Source organism: Poecilia mexicana, unplaced genomic scaffold (assembly GCF_051168715.1).
Source record: "Poecilia mexicana isolate PSO_F unplaced genomic scaffold, ASM5116871v1 scaffold_20, whole genome shotgun sequence".
Lineage (NCBI taxonomy): Eukaryota > Metazoa > Chordata > Actinopteri > Cyprinodontiformes > Poeciliidae > Poecilia > Poecilia mexicana.
In genome coordinates this window covers 15947765-15965184 of record NW_028263389.1, presented here as the reverse complement: position 1 = coordinate 15965184, position 17420 = coordinate 15947765, and the positions used below count along the sequence as shown (strand labels likewise).

The window sequence follows — 17420 nt, the reverse complement described above, 5'->3', positions numbered from 1 at the left end:
CCCAAAAGAAATCATTAAAGAAACCCTTGTATTTAAACAATATCAATATAAAAAAGGCAATAGAAACAAAGAACGAAGTAAATCTGCCATTCATCTAAGAAAAAAAAAAAGAAATAATTAATTTTAAGTCCCCCCCACTATTGTTAGAACAATGGTTCAGTCCAAAGTGTAGGAGGAGCAACAGCTGCGCTGCTGAACGTGCCGGAGCTATCTGTTAGCTGTGGCTCTGCAGCATTAACAAAAAGCCCTGCAGTAAGTAAATGCTTAAAGCAAAATACATGTAACACGTTTTATTTACTTTCCCTGCTCAATAGGAAGAAACATTGACAACACAAATCAGTCCACAGTTCGTTATTTCATTACTTTGGCTGAATCGTGATAAACTGCCTCCTAACGTCTTGGAAATCAAAACTAGCAAAACTGCTACATTGCTTTCATAGACTTAGCTCCTTTTTCTGTCGAAGGCAGCCAATATTTCAATTATATTTAGCTCTCTAACTCTTACTTTAATAAGAAGAGTTTGAAACGGGAAGGAGCGGCTGAGCATTACCATTGGCTGACAGCTCTGTATGGGAGCCGAGAGCAGAGGGGCTATTGCAGCTGGTAGTTAAACAAAATGAAGTATACCTTTATTTCTTATCATTTTCAAAGTAGAGCCTTTAATACCACAAAATAAAATCTGAATATTTTTCTATAAAACTCTGGTGCTGACCTTGAAGTTTAAGTAATACTTCCCAAATGTTAAATTCCTACATATTTATAGGTTTTAAAATGAACCCCCTGCCCAAAAAACTTAAGTTATGTTATAACTTAAGTTGCTTTAAACAAAAATGTTTAAAGCAACTTAAGTTATAATTTTAATAACACATGACTTGTATTGAGAACCACTACAATAAATCAATATTTATGAGGAATTTTATTAAGTGGAGTTACTTATTAAAACCTGTTTTTAGTCAGAGCCTTAAGTTTTTGTAAAGGTGTAACAGAGATTAGATCTAAGCAACGTTTGAATCTTAGTTTGACTTCTATGGGTCTCAACAGGTTGTTTACTGAAAAAATGAATGTTATTCATTGCTACTTACTAGTCATTTTTGATGGTGCAGCTTGAAAACAAAAAACAAAATAAACCAGATTTTACTGTAACTTTGCCCCGTCCCCCCCAAAATTGCTCTTAAAAAAATTTATCTGTTTATGGTCCCCCCTAATAATGAGATGAGATTTACGCCCTTGATCTCAATTTTCTGTTAAAATTGGTCCATAATAAGAGCTTCACACAGAGATCAGACCTCATCTACTGAGAGATATTAAAAGTTGTAGGACATTTAATACTTTTAAACACTAAAGTGCAAGTGCAAATTGAGGTAACAAAATCCAGCTGCCAAATCCAGCACCAGGCAAATAGGTTTTACCTCTTAACTAGGCTGCTATGTTATTTCAAGATGTTGCATTTATTTTACAAGAAAACCACAAAGCTGCTTAGCAACATGCAGTCCCATTTTGAGACACTGGACCCACAAAGTGAACTTGTAGGTAAACAAGGCTTTTTCCCCATAAAATTTAATGTCACCCATTAAAAGCAAAGCGGACCCTCCTTCAGGCAACTGACAAAGGCACAACAAGTTTGTGTTTTGACTGAAAATTGTGTAAGAAGCCTTTACTGTCAGTTCTCACAGCCATCAGTGGTTAAATGAATTACACAAAGGAACTTGGGAATCTGGTAAAAAGAAAACAAACAAAAAGAACAAAAACAGCTCTGTTGTTGGTGACCATAATTGAAACCTGTAGACAAGGCTGGCAATCTGACCATGTGTTAAGATTTGTTTTGGTTCCTTTTGTTCTGGTTATGTAGCTGTTCCCACGTTCAGAAGTGAACTTAAGCATCCAAACAAAGGCTTCACATGTTTATGCTGTTCACAAATTATTAACTTTTTGAACAAGAAAACAAGATTAAATATTTTGATAGACAACCAATGTCAGGTGGCTGTCTGTCCTGGTAAATATATTTTTGAAATATTTATTTTTATATGCAAAAAAATGAATATTATCCAGAGAAAAACTGTCTCTCTCATCATACATGAAGATTATAAAACAAAATAATGAATGTTAAAATGTTAAATGTAAGTAATAATAATAAAAATGTAAACAAGATTTAATAATAATAATAATAATAATAATAATTTGGATATTTATGGAAATAAATGTAGTTTAAAAACTAATACATTATTTAAAAATAGAAATAAAACTTTTTTAGGTATTAATAAATCATTAGAGTTAATATTGCCAACATTAAGAATAATAAAAATCTAAATTGTATATCTGTAATAGTAATATGACATACTTATGAAAGAATATCTGTACTACCTTTACTGTCCACTAGGTGTCAGATTTTGACAAACCTTTAATCATCACAGATCTGCTCTGTTTATCCTTAGCACAAGGGCTGTAGGCAAAAGGTAACATTATGTTTATGGGACCAAAGTACTGTGCAGTGTGAACTATAAACATCATATTTAGGTGCAAACTGCTGACTCAGTCTTTAATTTAGACTAGCCAGCAAGGCTGCGTTTACTCTGCTTTTGTTGAATTGCTTGCATAAAGAGAGAAATGTGGGTGTATATATTCTCCCGGAATGGAGCTGTTTCTGTGTGGTGACTCCTGTCTGTCCCTCTCTCTCGTGCGTCTGATGTCACCGTGATGCCACACGCACCTGCGGGTTTAGCAGCAGCGGGATCCAGCCTTCTGGGAGGGTCGTGACTGCCCAGCGGAGGCGCGGCCAAGAGCGCAGCCAAACTATTTATTTAACCAACTTTGGATTATCGCTTCATAGTCAGGCAATTCCTCCACCGAAACACCTGGCGGTTCCCCACCTCCGTTTCCTCCTCCTCCAATCAACACCCCCCGTCTGTTCGAAGATGGTTTTCAAGGAAGATGCGCCGCTCTGAAATTCCCATTGACCTTCGGATCCTCTCAGCAGCAGCGGCAGCACCGAGCAACGCGCTGCCGCCGCTATCTCCTCCTAACACTCCCCGCTCTCTCTGACCGCCTCACTGTCGTTGGATCCCTTGATTTTTTTCCTCCTAACCTAACAAGACTGAGGCAGATGCTCCTCGCTCTGTCATCCCGGCGGCTTGTACTATGGTGGAGTTCCCATCCCTCAGTCCTTACTGGCCTCTCCTCCGCTTCCTGGTGCCTCTGGCTATCACCAATGTTGCCATCGACCTCGGAGAACAGGTAATGCTCCTCTTCCTCAAACACCGCTACAGATCGCAGCACCCTCCAACCATTATTTCCTCCTCGCTAACAGTTGTTTGTGTCGGGTTAGCATCATTTAAAACCTCTGAAACCTCCTCTAAATCTGTCGCCGACCGTTTCATACATCTTTATTCGCACAACTGCAGCTATATTAGCCTGCAGGCTCGTTATTCGACTAAAAATAAAAAAGAAGGCCTTTTTACGTCGTCGCTACTGCCATGTAATGCTGTGATTTATTATTTTTCTCACTTACACTTGACATTATCCTTCTAATTTGTTTATATATCTTAAGGCAGTTGGATTTGTGGTTTTCAGAGCACAGATTAGCCCTGTAATTATCATGTTTTCTGCTTTGGATATTTCCTGCCCCAGATGGGTTTATCTGATGGCATAAAGCACACTGAGGCTTGGAGATGTCAGGATTATGCTTATGTAATGGTTCTGTAGGATGGTATAAATAGCGCACACACACCAGGAAAGGGGAAATGGGGGGCAGCTGTTGTGACTGCTATCCTGAAGTTAAAGGGTGTTCTTAAAGGAGCTAAAGGTACAATTTTTAAAAATAAAATCCCACAGTAATAATTCCAGGTCCTTGAATAGGAAGCAGCTGGATTTCTCATGTTTTCTGAAAGACTTTTTCCTCTTTCTTAACGTGGTTTAGAAGTACCAGGATTATAAATTGTAGTCAGAACAATCAGGCTTTTGGAGATCTTAAGGTCACGTAACTTGGTGAACCCACTCTCGGTTTGGTTCAGTGTTTGGGTCTTTGTCACTTGATCCAAACATGTCACTTAACTATTCCAGATAACCAGTGGTTTGCAGGACTGTTGGGAGAAGTTGCCTTCTGCTCAGAGATAATGTTAGACAAAGTCATGCCACCGCTCTGAGCTTATCTCCTATTCAACATTTCCACGTATTTGTCATGTTGCAGCTACAAGCCTTGATTTTCTTTGGTGGGATTTTGTGTGACAGACCAACACAAGGCAGCTCGTATTTGTGAAGCAGATGATGCAGCATGATGGTGCTGTTCCCATGTTTTATGGCAGGAATTTGCAACCTGAGGCTCCAGAGCTGCGAGTTGCTCATTGGACCTTTTACAATAGTTCTTAATAACTTTGGCTAAACTCGGCTAATGGTTTTAAATATAGGTATAACAATTTCATGTTTTAGAAGTTTTCTGTGTTTTAATGGAATAATTTTTTGCAACAAAATTACCAGTAATGTTTTTTTTTTATACATGATTTTCTGTACATTTAATTTCCCCATTGGAAAAATATATCCACCTTCTTTGCTTTCATTTATTTTTATACTTAAAAATAGAAATGAAACGGTTTACCACTGCAATGTAAGGTTTCTTGCTGCCGTTTCAAGTTTTTCATCTTATAGAGCACTCTGAATAATTTGGTTGCCAAAATGTGTGAAATTTAGTAGATATTTATCAAAAACTTAAAAGTTGTTTGGATCTAAACAGGTTAGTGGTTGTTGGACTGAAAGCAAAAATAGCTGTTTGGATTGGAAAGTTTGCAGACTTCTGGTTAAGGGCGTTGGCTTTCAAAATGATTCACACGTTTAAATTTGAAAGCCATGAGGCACATTTGTATTCAGGGCTACATATTCTGGAACCAGCTTTGCTTCATTTTTGAAGGTTTATCTCTGCAGCTTTTTCACATTTTTGCCTTTTCTTTGTATGCCTGGAGAGGAGCAGTTTTCTCATTTTTGTCTCAGACTCGTCATCATATCTCCAGCTCCTCGAGCTAAAATCCTGCAGCCTCTAGATGCATCCCTGCACCAACATACCTGAATCAAATGAGTGAGTCAAACTAGATGCCATTCAGTCATTTATTTCAGCTGTGTTGGTGCAGAGATGTAATTATGTTACATTTTAGTTGTACTTGGAAGTGGGAAATTCCAACTTCCTAGTCAAACATTTTCTCTGGGAATCTGGAAGCAACTCCGACTACCTTCACAAGTTTCACCTTGTAAGGCTGACTTTGCCTTACAACAGTAAGATTGGGTGAAATCATATTTATTTTGTAGGATATACATATAAGAGTGAAATTTAAGTGTCACACGAATCCTGCAATTCTAAACTGAACAAATTAAAAGTGGTGTTTGTGTATGGAATAAAGGTTAAAATGATGTTTTTAAGAGTCGCCATTTTGTCTGACTTCTTAACGAGGACGCTGGTGTCAAAACTCAACTCCGAGTTTCCATTTTCCAGGTAACTGGAATGCAGCATTAAAACATATCACCATTCGATTGAAGCTCTTGTCTGTTTAGGTTTGTTCTCCTGCTGGAAGATAAACCTCCACTCCAGTCTTACGGCTGTTGCAGTTTTAAACAGCATTTCTCCCAGGATTCACTTGTGTTTATCTCCTCCATCGTTATATCAACTCCAACCAGCTTCTCTGGCCCTACTGACAACCACGATGATGATGTGTTCAGAATGAGCTGCAGTGTTTTCTCAAAAACAAGAAGTTCAATTTTGGTCTCATCAAACAAAAGCATCTTCTCTCCACTCCAAATAAATCTCTTTGTTTTCTAACATAAAGGCCAGATTTATGAGCACGACTAAAGGTTGTCCTGGTAAAAGAATATCTCGCCATATAGCTGTTGATCTTTACAGCTTCTCCAGCCTGTGCGGCCTTCATAAAACAGCTGTATGAGATAAAGTGAACTCTACTCACCAATTCAATTTCTTCTCAGCGCATTGCTTTCACTGGATTGTATATCATATTGAGTATTAGATCCATCTTTCTGCTTCCTTGCTCTCCACAATTAACATAAAATGCATTTAACCCAGTGGTTGCAACGTGACAGACTGTTAAAAATTAAAGTTTTTATCTGAACTTATCCGTTCTTATCTCTGCGCCGTCTCTCTATCTCCTCTGTCCCATCCAGGCTCTCAACCGGGGCATAGCCACCGTCAAGGAGGACACGGTGGAGATGCTGGCCAGCTATGGCTTGGCCTACTCCCTCATGAAGTTCTTCACCGGTCCCATGAGCGACTTCAAGAATGTGGGCTTGGTGTTTGTGAACAGCAGGCGCGACCGGAGGAAGGCCGTGTTGTGCATGCTGACGGCCGGAGTCATCGCCTTCGTCCTCCACATCTTGATAGGTGTGTGTTTAAGGGCTCGGGTGATGACACCCTGCGCTTAAACCGCGTCCTGCGCGGGATGTTTTTGGTGGATTTTAAAGTTTTTGTTGACGGCTTTTTTTCTCCTGGGAGAATTTACAATCAGATTTTTTTCAAAACGGTCACAAAGATGTCTGATATATTGTCTTTCTCTTTCACCTTAGCTTACACAGATTTAGGATACTACATCATCAATAAGCTCCACCAAGTGGATGAATCTGTTGGGCGAAAGACGAGAAAGGCGTTCTTATACCTAGCTGCGTTCCCTTTGCTGGATGCAATGGTGAGTGTTCGGAAAAAATTGGGATTAATCCACATGTGAAATCATGTATTTAAGCGCACATGACCTAGAAAGGTTTTAATCCTTTAGTTCTGTTTGATTCTGGTCTCTTCACATGAAAAAAGAAAATGAAAGTTTTTAAAATGTAAAATAACCCTTTTGTTAATTTTAATTTTTTTTTCCAGGCATGGATTCATGCAGGCATCCTCCTCAAGCATAAGTACAGTGTCATTGTGGGCTCTGCCTCCATCTCTGATGTCGTGGCTCAGGTAACGAGATGCTTTTGTTTTTTTATTCATTTGAAAAAATGCTTCTTTTCAGAGTTTCTCCGCCTGAATAAGTTTGGGACTTTATTCCGAAGTCTGGAAAAGGGGGAAAAGAAAGTAAATATTAGAATTCTAGGCTTTATTCCTTGTTTTGTTCTTTAAATCATCCATCCACACGTCAAACTTCAGGCCCGGGAGCCAAATCTGGGCCAGCATAAGTTTTTATGTGGCCAAACTTTTTGTCACCTGGAGAAAATCATTTCCTCCAGGGCCAGGAAAATAAAAATGAAATTAAAATGAAGCAAATAAAGTGGGTTTAATTTGTTTTAAATTTGGAAAGGATTTTGCACATTTGCTTTATTAAAAGAAATTTATCTAGTTTTAAATTCTTTTGAGGTCAATTGAAGAAATTTATTCTCATTTATAAAACAAGGATTTGATTCACTGTCTTTTAAAACACTTGCTATATTCATCTGAGTTAAAAAATTTAAATAAAAGCAGATTTAAGTGCAGAAAAGTTCACTTGTTTTCCGTTCTGCTTATTGTAAATATTTGGTTGTAAAAAGACAAATACTTTGTGCTGAGTAAATTATAAAAAGTGTGAATTTCTGACATTTGAAATATAACAACCTACAAATGTTGCAGTCCAAACTGTGTTTTATAATATTAATATTAAACATGTGCAGCTCTAAGTAATTTTGGCATGAATAATGTGTTGTTCCCTGCAGATTGTGTTCGTGGCCATTTTCCTGCACAGTAACCTGGAATGCGTGGAGCCCATTCTCATCCCGATCCTCTCCCTGTACATGGGTGCCTTGGTCCGCTTCAGCATCGTCGGTATCGGCTACTACTGCAACATCCATGACAACATTCCAGACTCCAGCGGCCTCGACGTTGGGGTACATTCTGTCCCTTTGGATAGAGGAGTTTTTACACGACGTGAAGAATGGAAAATAAACAAGTTGCTTATTTGCTTCTGCAGGGCGACGCAACAATCAAAAAGATGCTCAGCTTCTGGTGGCCACTGGCGCTCATCTTGGCCACGCAGCGCATCAGCCGACCTATCGTCAACTTGTTTGTGTCTCGAGACCTCAAGGGGTCCGCCGACGCCACAGAGGTGCGTGCGTAGAGTAGACATCATGCCGGCACCTCATTATCTATGCACATTTAAGATGCTTTTATAAGCAAAGCTGCTGCTAAAGTTCCCTAAGACCTCTTCAGCTGTGTTTTGGATTTCAGGGTGTCTGTGCATCTGTAAAAAGTCTTACATTTTGTGTCTAACATTAAGGCATTAAAATGTCTTAAATTTATTTTAAAAATGTAAGATGGTACTAAATACATTAATCACAGATCTTAAATTTTGTCGTCACAGGACTGTTTAAGTTTTTCCTTGTGGAACTTTTCTGTCCTAAAAGTTTGAGTCGCATGCAAACCTCTTCTTCATTCTGTGACTCGAGGTTTTTGTGGCTACCACTAACTCGCTGCTAATGTACCCTTGCTAGCTAGTTGGCTCACTAGCTTTTTGTTTCTCTTAAGGGTACAAAGCCAGGTTCTCAGTTTTTGCTATGCTTGATTGTAACGTCTCAAGTTCCCCCAACCGTCCCCTATATTTATTTATTCTTTTAAATCTTAAATTTCATTCAAGGTGGCATTAAAAAAGGTCTTAAATTTGACTTGCTGAAACCTGCAGATACCCTGGATTTCCCCAGTTGAAATGCCAGACTCCCTCTGGAGCGTTCTGCCTCACAGAGACCAGCGCAGCTACTAGAGACAATAAGAAAAAAAGCTGTTTACCAAAAACGAACTGACTGGAAATCGGTGACAGCGCGGACTGCCAGTGGTTTGTTTGAGTGATTCACCACTCAAATGTGAAACTCGGGGCATGATTATACGGCTCGAGAACATTCCTGCGTGGCTTTGCTGTTCCTGCCTATTGTCGCTGGCGAGACAACGGTGAGCTTCAAGGCGGCTGTCCAGAGATGAATCTCTAAAAAAAACTTCTGGGAAAGTGAGAGGTGCCGTGTGCGGCTCCCAGACTGGCTGTTATTAGGCTGCCGGGGTGGATTTAGCCGGCTGGTATTTTTAGATTTAAAGTGACGGCGCGCGGGTGACTTCTACCTGTCCTGTGTTTGTCATTGCAGGCCGTGGCGGTGCTCACAGCCACATACCCAGTGGGTCACATGCCCTACGGCTGGCTGACTGAGCTCAGAGCCGTGTACCCGGCCTTTGACAAGGTAAACCGGACGCCGCAGTGTTTACAGTTTTATATATTTTAGATGTGGCGTACTGCATGACGACAATTGGACCTTTTTTGCAACAGAACAATCCCAGCAACAAGATGAATGCTGACAGCCTGGTTAACAAATCGCACATTAAAAAGTTTACCTTCTGCTGTCTGGCCCTGTCGCTCACGGTAAGCACAAAAATATTCACACCCCTTAAGAGTTTTTCCCATTTTGTCACATTACAAACACAAATCTGAATGTGTTTTGTGCTAATTGCAACATACTCTGGAGAAAACCCTGCATCTTTCTCCTTGCACTTCTCAGTTTCGAAGTGCTTTGTCAGTTTATTAAATAATATGCTAATTTGCATCAGAGCTAAGGTTTCTAGCTGCAAAATAGATCAAATTTCCTTCATAGTATGAATCCATGCAGCACTGCACTGTCTTAGCATTAACAATGTTGTTTTTTTTTTTCCAAATATTTTTGGCACTTAGATGGACTTGGTTAGACTGACCAAAGACAGGAAGTGAGTTGGGGACATTTGCAATTATGTGAAAAAGACAGAATACTGAGCAAACTGCAGTTTATTCATATTCATTATGGCTGTCGACCAATTAATGCCTAATGGGAAACAGATTTTATCTGTTTGGAGGATGATGTCGTCATGTTTACATCATCCAACATTTTCAGTGTTTACATGTTTTCTTGTATGAACAGTTTGCACCACGTCATGAGTTGTATGTCTGAAAGTGCAAATTGTGTATTGAATGATTATTTCAGTTCAATAAATCCATAAAACTAAATCAGATGGTAGCCAAAACTGCGTTTCAGTCTTCATCTTGCACTATGGGCTCAACTACCCACTAGTTAAATAACTTAAATCAACCAGAAACCTGCTGGCTACACATAAATGAACACATAAGCATGTTTTTGCTGCTTATGTTGAAATCCTTTAGCTTTGAAAAATTGTCATGATCTGACAACTTCACAGTTGCAGAATTTTTCTTTTACCAGTTAGGGGTTTGCAGAAACTCTCAACTTGATCACCTCAGTGGCTTCAGGGATTGTTTTTGTGTTGAGGCAACAAGCTAACATGTGGAACGGTTTGTTCATAAAAAAGCACAGCTGCTTGATGTTTATAGTTGTTTTTGTGACTTGACTGGTGTTTCATCTGAGGACTCGTATAACCAGCTAGGTGTTGTGCTGAAACATGCTGGAATTTCTTTATTCAAGCTGCCTGCGGTCGACCCAGTCAAAAATAAATTCACACTGAGTAAATTATGAAAATCTTTAGACCTTACAGAGCATATTAATGCTCAGAGATGGCGCCTTTATGCAAATAGACTTGGTGTTGGATTGTGGTGATGCAGGCGTCTACATTAGCGTGTTTTTCCTGAAGAGCTGAGCATCAATCCCACCTCAGTTCTCACAATTGGTGTGCAATTGTGCTTTTGCAATTATTCAAGTCACTTCTCTCTGCTCCAGTGAGGATAAACAGGAAATCTGGGGTAATGTTTTGGTCTTTAAAAAACAAAGGGGAGGAGACTGTCATGCCAGATGTAGAGTCCCAAAGTTGTCAACAAGAACATGAGGGTGTGTGCAGAGATCAACACGATCCCGACGTGTCGAGACCTGCTGTGATTGTGAACTTATGTAAAGCAGACTAGGAAAAAACCAAAGCGGAGCCAGAGTGTGTGTGTGACAGAGATCAACGTGTAATTCAACCTTATGAGAACAAGCTCATCGTTTAGGATGTCTCAGCTTGTTGAGGAGATTGCCACAGCTGAGTCAGAGCAGAAGAAGGCTTTGCCCGAGGCCTTTCAGATTACTCTGATGTGACCGTGTCCAAGTAAAGTGATGATAGAAGGTGAGGTGAACCAAAACTACTAATTAGCAGGTAATCCATTCTCACGTTTTGGTCCAGGAGATCGCCCAATCTTTCTGGAATCCTCATCTTTTCAGCTGTTTTTCATTTTTCTGGTTTACCTTCAACCTGCAGCTCAAAGTGAGAATTAACAGCAGCTGAGAAACGGGAAAACAAGTGACGAGTCCAGTTTCTTCAGCTGGGACCAGTCTGGAAACCAGAGCATCGGGTTTTAAACCCTTCATCAAGCAACTGAAGCTCTTGAAACACCTGAAGTCATCAAAGATTTACTTCAGTAGATTTAGACTTATTACACTGAGAGATGTATTTTAGTTGGGTTTGATTATCAGTTGTAGCAAATGAAAACTCAAATTCCAGTTTTTATGAAGATTTTAAATTACATGTGATAATGCGACAAGTATTGGGGGGTATTTTAGATGGAAGGGGAAAAAATTGGATTTTAGCCAAACTATTCCGAAAATTTGGGAATAATTTCAACTTTAATATTTTCTGGTGTCAAAGTAAAAAATTAGCAAAAAGGCAATTTCACATGACCGAAGGTATAAATTTACTACATTTAAACCAGGATATTCCAACATTGGTAGGAACAAAACAACTTGGATCCTTATCAAGATTATAAATTCAGACTTTTGTCACAAAATACCAGAGATCTTCTAAAATTGAGACGATAAATGTCAGGGATTCTCATCTGCTTGTTTTACCAAAGTTCAAAGTGTAGATCCCATAAAGTAATCACTTAAACCAAATTTCTGATGTGTCAGACCTAGTTTTAATATTGTACTTTTCTCCCTTTAATCACAGAATAGCATCTTTTTTTTCTTGCAGATTGACAGTTTTTCAAAAACCTGTCAATATTCTACATTTTTCTTTTAAAATGTGAAATGAATCTAGAAATTTCTGGGCGATTTTTGACAGAAAATGCTTCACTTATTTATGGTATCTGTGGAGTTGGGAGACACAGCCGTTAATAAAGCGTCCTGAATGTCTGAGCAGAACCATGACGCTGACCTCCACGCTACAATGAATTTATAGAGTAATTCATGCAAAATGAACCCCAACAAAATGTTAAATTTATATACTTCACAACACATGCTCAGACTTTTAATCATGTTGACATTTCTGAGTTTAAAAATCGTTTTCGTTGGTGGTTTCCTGAGAAACTGAATTTTAGAGTTTGGTAGCCTTAAGCCAGAATCTTACAAATTTAAATGAAATGGAGATTTTAAGTTTTGTTAATTGAGCTGCTGAAATAAATTCAATTGGATGCACTAATTGAATCCCTGAAGGACCTCTGCAACTCGGCTGTATCAGAAACAAACGGAGGCAGCTTTTGGTTTCTGGAACAAACTTCCAGAAAACCCGAGATTTGCCGAAACCTTTGGCATCTTTAAATCACTACTGGGAACATAATTGACTGAGGAACGGATGACTGATTGAAATTAGGGCTGCAGCTTATGATTATTTTAGTTATTGATTAATCTGTCAGTTATTCTGACGATTAATAGGATTAAAAAATGGGCACATTCTGTAGATTTCATTTAAACCCTTAAATGTTTAAAACAATTTTAGAAATGCATTTAGATGTGCAAATGAACAATTAAATGTATTTTTTTAATGAAAATAAAAATTTTATTGCCTAAAATGCAATGACATGAATCCCATTATCATACGTTTGATCATTTTTTGCTGGATCTGCAGATGAAAACAATACTTCTAACTCAGTCCTTTCTGCTTGACTTAGGATCAATAGAGTGTAGTGCTGTTGATTTAATTTTTGGATTAATTAATAAATAATCTATAAAGATAATTTTTTTTTTTTTTCAGAATTTCAACCAAATGAAGCTAAATTTATGGAACCAGAGAATTTTGGGCAATTACAAGGGTCTTAAAAAAATAAATATTTTAAATGCAAAATGTTTATTTTTTTATGGTTTAGTTTTAATTACTGCCTTATTTCAACAAATGGCCTTTTTTTTTTTTTGAAGAGTTTGTATAATCCAGTCATTTAATTGATTACTAAGTTATCTGAGAATTATTCGATTCATCACAATTAGTCTGATTAATCGTTCGAAGCTTTTTAAAGCGCAGCGGTTGAAACGGCTTTGCTCTTTGGATCGTCTTGAGCTGCTCGCCGTTTTCCATAACTGAACTGCAGGAATCCACCAGCTGATCTGCTGTTGCTCAGAGTTGCAACACTTGACGAGTCATCAGGGAGAGCTTCTGAAGCTGCACTATGATGCATCTGTGTCAGACAAATGCTCTACTGCCCTGTCTTGGTGGAGAGGATAGTTATCGACCGTCATTTTGAATCCATTTGATGGTTTTCCAACACGTGGATGTTTTATTCATAATCAGATCAGACGGTTTCCTCCTCGGATGCCCTGATCACGGTGCTTTGAGGTGCGATGCTAATACGACTAAGCAGCTCCTTTTGTTTTGCCAGAGCTTCAAAGGCCTGAAACGTTCAGCTGCAGTAAAAATCACTAAAGCAGGTCCTGAAGAATAATTGATCCGTTTGTTCCAATGCTCAGCTTTGCTTCGTGCTGTTCTGGACCCCGCGTGTGTCCGAGAAGATCCTGGTGGACGTCATCGGAGTGGAGTACACCTTCGCCACGCTCTGCGTGGCGCCGCTTCGGATCTTCTCCTTCTTCCCGATGCCAGGTGAGGTCACAGGTCATGGCTCGTAGGGGAGGCTGAAGGGGGCAGGGCTCTGACTGGTCCTGAAATCTGATTGGCCATCGCCACAAGAGCCGCCAATTAGTTTGATCATATCGTGGCGTACAGAGATTAGTTTTGTCCAAACTCCTAGTCAGTAGATGACAGAAATGCTCCTTATGTTGTTTTTTTTCTTTTTTTTTTTAATGGGACATTATTGGCATTAATATAAATAAGATTTCCATCTCTAGTCCTATTGGCAGGTTGATGTTTAATAAGAAAACCACCCTCAGACTACTGCACCAAGAAAAGAAAACCTTCTTAAAGGGGATAATTCAACATTTATGACTATATTTGTGGTCTATAATAATTTAATAAAAGTTGATTAAGTTAAATAAATTCAGCAGATATATATATATATATATATATATATATATATTTATCTAGAAGCTAATTGTGTCCCTAGATAAATTAGCTTGTACCCTAAGTCACTGTAACAAACAAATCTACTACTAAACAGATCCATGTGTTTAGTTTGGTTAATTATAGTTTAGTTATTCCACTGCTCAATGTAATCTAAAGCTGCAGTGCATTTAAAAATTGCAGTGTTGGCCCTCGTACAGTTTGTGCCCCAGCCATTAGAAGAGAACCTGGACTCGGCCCTGTGAGGTGGGACGTGTCCCTGACGCCTCCTTCCTCTGTGTGTTTGCAGTGACCGTTCGGGCTCATCTGACAGGATGGCTCATGACCCTGAAAAAGACCTTCGTCCTGGCTCCCAGCTCCGTTCTGCGTATCGTCGTCCTGATCATCAGCCTGGTTGTGCTGCCTTACATGGGGTAAGTGAACACACCAGCAGAGTCGACTCGTAGCACTGCGTTCAGAGCAGCTGCTGGAAAAAGAAGAACTCGCCTTCACCGATGTGGAGACGTGATGAGAAAGGCATCAGATTAAAGTAATCCTCTGCTGCAGGGTCCACGGGGCCACACTCGGCGTCGGGTCCCTCTTAGCCGGTTTCGTCGGGGAATCGGCGATGGTCGCCATAGCAGCCTGCTATGTTTATAGACAACAGGTGAGCTTTCACACTCCCCTCCCCGTATCTAGAACAAGGCGTTTCCTGCCATCTTTAATTATAAACGAAGCGTTCAGGTCGAATGGGAATGTTGACGTTTGTTTTCAGAGATGGCAGCAAAGAGGAAAAGTCTGGAAAGCGTTTGTGAATATACAGCAATGAACACCGTAAATGGCGGAAGCATCCAGAAGGTCATTACCTTCTGAATTCAAATCAATCATTTGAATTCCTCTCTCAGACCGCAACCCAACTTCCTCCATTATTGTTATTATTATTATAGTCACAGTTCTGATTACAGATGCTCTCAGTGAGTGCCAGCTGGAGACGAGGTCATTTCTAATGCAACTCACCTTTATGGTGGACAAATTAACACGATAACTCGCTTGAACGTTACCAGGAATGATCTGGTCTGAAAAGAGTATCGACGTTTTGATCTGGACTGACTCCAGCGTACCGTGGAAATGTTTATCTCCCATACCAGATGGACCACATTTCTGGAGGCATAGCCCAGAAAACCTGGGGCTGCCAGTCCTGACTGTTGATGCTTAACGCCATTGTTTTTGCTTTTGTTCTCTTAAACATCTTACTGCAAAATTAATCTGAAGACTTTCAGGACATATCCTATAGGAAACGAAGTTAAAACGGCAAACTTGACTTCATGTTAGTCCACATTTGATCTTAAAAACAGAAAACCGAAATGAAATTTCTTTGTGCCTCTAAACAAGAATGAACCAGCATCAGTTAGAACAAAGAAAAATTGGAAAATGAAGATTAACCTCAAAGTGAGACGTGTTCTGCGTTTCACACATTTATGATCTGGTTTAATAGTAACGTTCATAGTACATAAACAAATGCAACATATAATTATTATTTCCTGAACATGGCCTGTATAATTATGGTTCCTGTTGTTCTTGTTCCTTTTGTGTTAATCTAACCGGTTGCTGGATCTCGAGGAAAGCTTTTTATACATATATATGGTTATACAAACGTTGAAAATGCTGAAATCCTCCTTTAACCCTTGATTCACCTTTAAGTTGACCTTACACTTTTTATCTAATAATAATGATGAATCATTTCACTGCATTGAATCGTTTCAACAACTTCAGCTCCATCCATTAAAATGTTTTTAAAACAAATCTTTTCTGTTTTAAAGTCTGATTTTTTTTTTTTGAAGGAGAAATCCCCAATATATACTAAAAATAAAGTTTTCAGCATTAATCCACTCGATGTGGCAAATTTTCAATTAAATAAAAGCTTTATTTATCCCAAAAGAAAGTTAAATTGATTCACAGCATCCAATTATCTTCATTGTGCGTAGGAAACGTCTCCAGTAGCAGTCAGTCTTTCAACGATTTTTAAGAGGCTTCTGACTGAACACTGTTATTTTTTTTTTTTTTAGTTCTCGCTTTCCAGGTAGCAGAGACGATATTCCACTGTAACATGTCTGTTGTTAGAAAGCTTCACTAATCCACCTCATTTTCTTTTGCCGCATTCATTTAAATCTGTCTGGCCGTGTGGTTAGAAAGCTAGACTATCTTCGCAAATTCTTCTACTTTGCAAAGATTTACAGTTAGTGGAGGTTCTGCAGGGTCCAGTTTATTGTGTCGTCACGTAGGAGCATATTTATTTAACCGCTGCGTTTTGTCAGCACTTATCAGCAGTATCTGCTGTGCAGCTGCAATCTTTTTGTTCTCACTTTCTTCGCTGACGCCTGAAAGCGCATTTCTCATTCCTGTTCTCAGAGGAACAGCGAGATGTCCAACGAGCTGGTTGTGGAGGGAGGCGACTCCCCCAACCAGATGGACGCCATCGAGGAGCTCCAGGTGGAAGAGGAGGCGGAGCAGGAGTGAGCGTCCAAAGCACAGGAGGACGACCTCGACAAGGAAGGTCTGCAGAAGACGAGGCGGCTCGGACTGGGGAAAACGTCCGAGACGTCGACCTGCACACTATCGAAACGCACACTGTAAAGAAAGCCATGCACCTCCAACCCATCGGTGTAAATACTGTCTCTGGTTAGCCCTTTCCCTTTAGCTGGGTGTGTATCCTTTCCTAAGTTTTCACTGGTTAAAGAGGGAAACCGACACTGGAGAACTTTCTCCTCAGCAGCAGGAACGATGAGCCGGGTGTTTGTGGAATTGCCAAAAAAACATAAAGAAATAAAAAAACTAGAGCTCAACATTTCATGTTACTTTATCAGAGTTTAGGCAGCGGGACCTTGTTGGATTCAAACGCAGACACAATGTGGAACTTATTGGGTTGTGCATACAACGGTGTACAGATTCTTGTTTATATTGGATTGTGTATATTTAATTGCTGCAAGGGGTCAGGAATCCCTCATCAAACCACTGTGTGTTCAAGAATAGCTCTCTGTTTCCCTTTCAGTTCTGTCTGGGAGTTGGACCCACTTTGTTTTGCCAAGCCTTTTTCCTGCTAGTATTCAGACTGTCGTATGTATATACTGTATAGGCATTCTTATTTACAAATAAATTGCTTTATTATTATTAACCTTTTCTGTTGTCTGGAATTATTGGAGGCAAAATTTAAATGGGATTGAAGTCAGGACTTTCCTGCTTTATTCATTCCTAACCCGGATGTGATGCATGTCTGGACCTGATCGTGTCCAAGTTCCAAACATCTGACCAAATCCGTCAA

At 39.4% G+C, this 17420-nt stretch overlaps 1 protein-coding gene across 1 annotated transcript; it reads left to right on the top strand.

Moving 5' to 3' along the window:
• Positions 1–2777: 2777 nt before the first annotated feature.
• Positions 2778–17273, top strand: ankha (ANKH inorganic pyrophosphate transport regulator a). The gene is made up of 12 exons (XM_014984095.2): positions 2778–3231; positions 6154–6370; positions 6553–6671; positions 6854–6937; positions 7663–7833; positions 7917–8051; positions 9076–9168; positions 9255–9347; positions 13576–13705; positions 14412–14535; positions 14669–14768; positions 16511–17273. Exons 1-12 carry the CDS (start codon positions 3136–3138, stop codon positions 16616–16618), a joined length of 1470 nt encoding a protein of 489 aa, XP_014839581.1. The 5' UTR covers positions 2778–3135; the 3' UTR covers positions 16619–17273.
• The last annotated feature ends 147 nt before the right edge of the window (positions 17274–17420 follow it).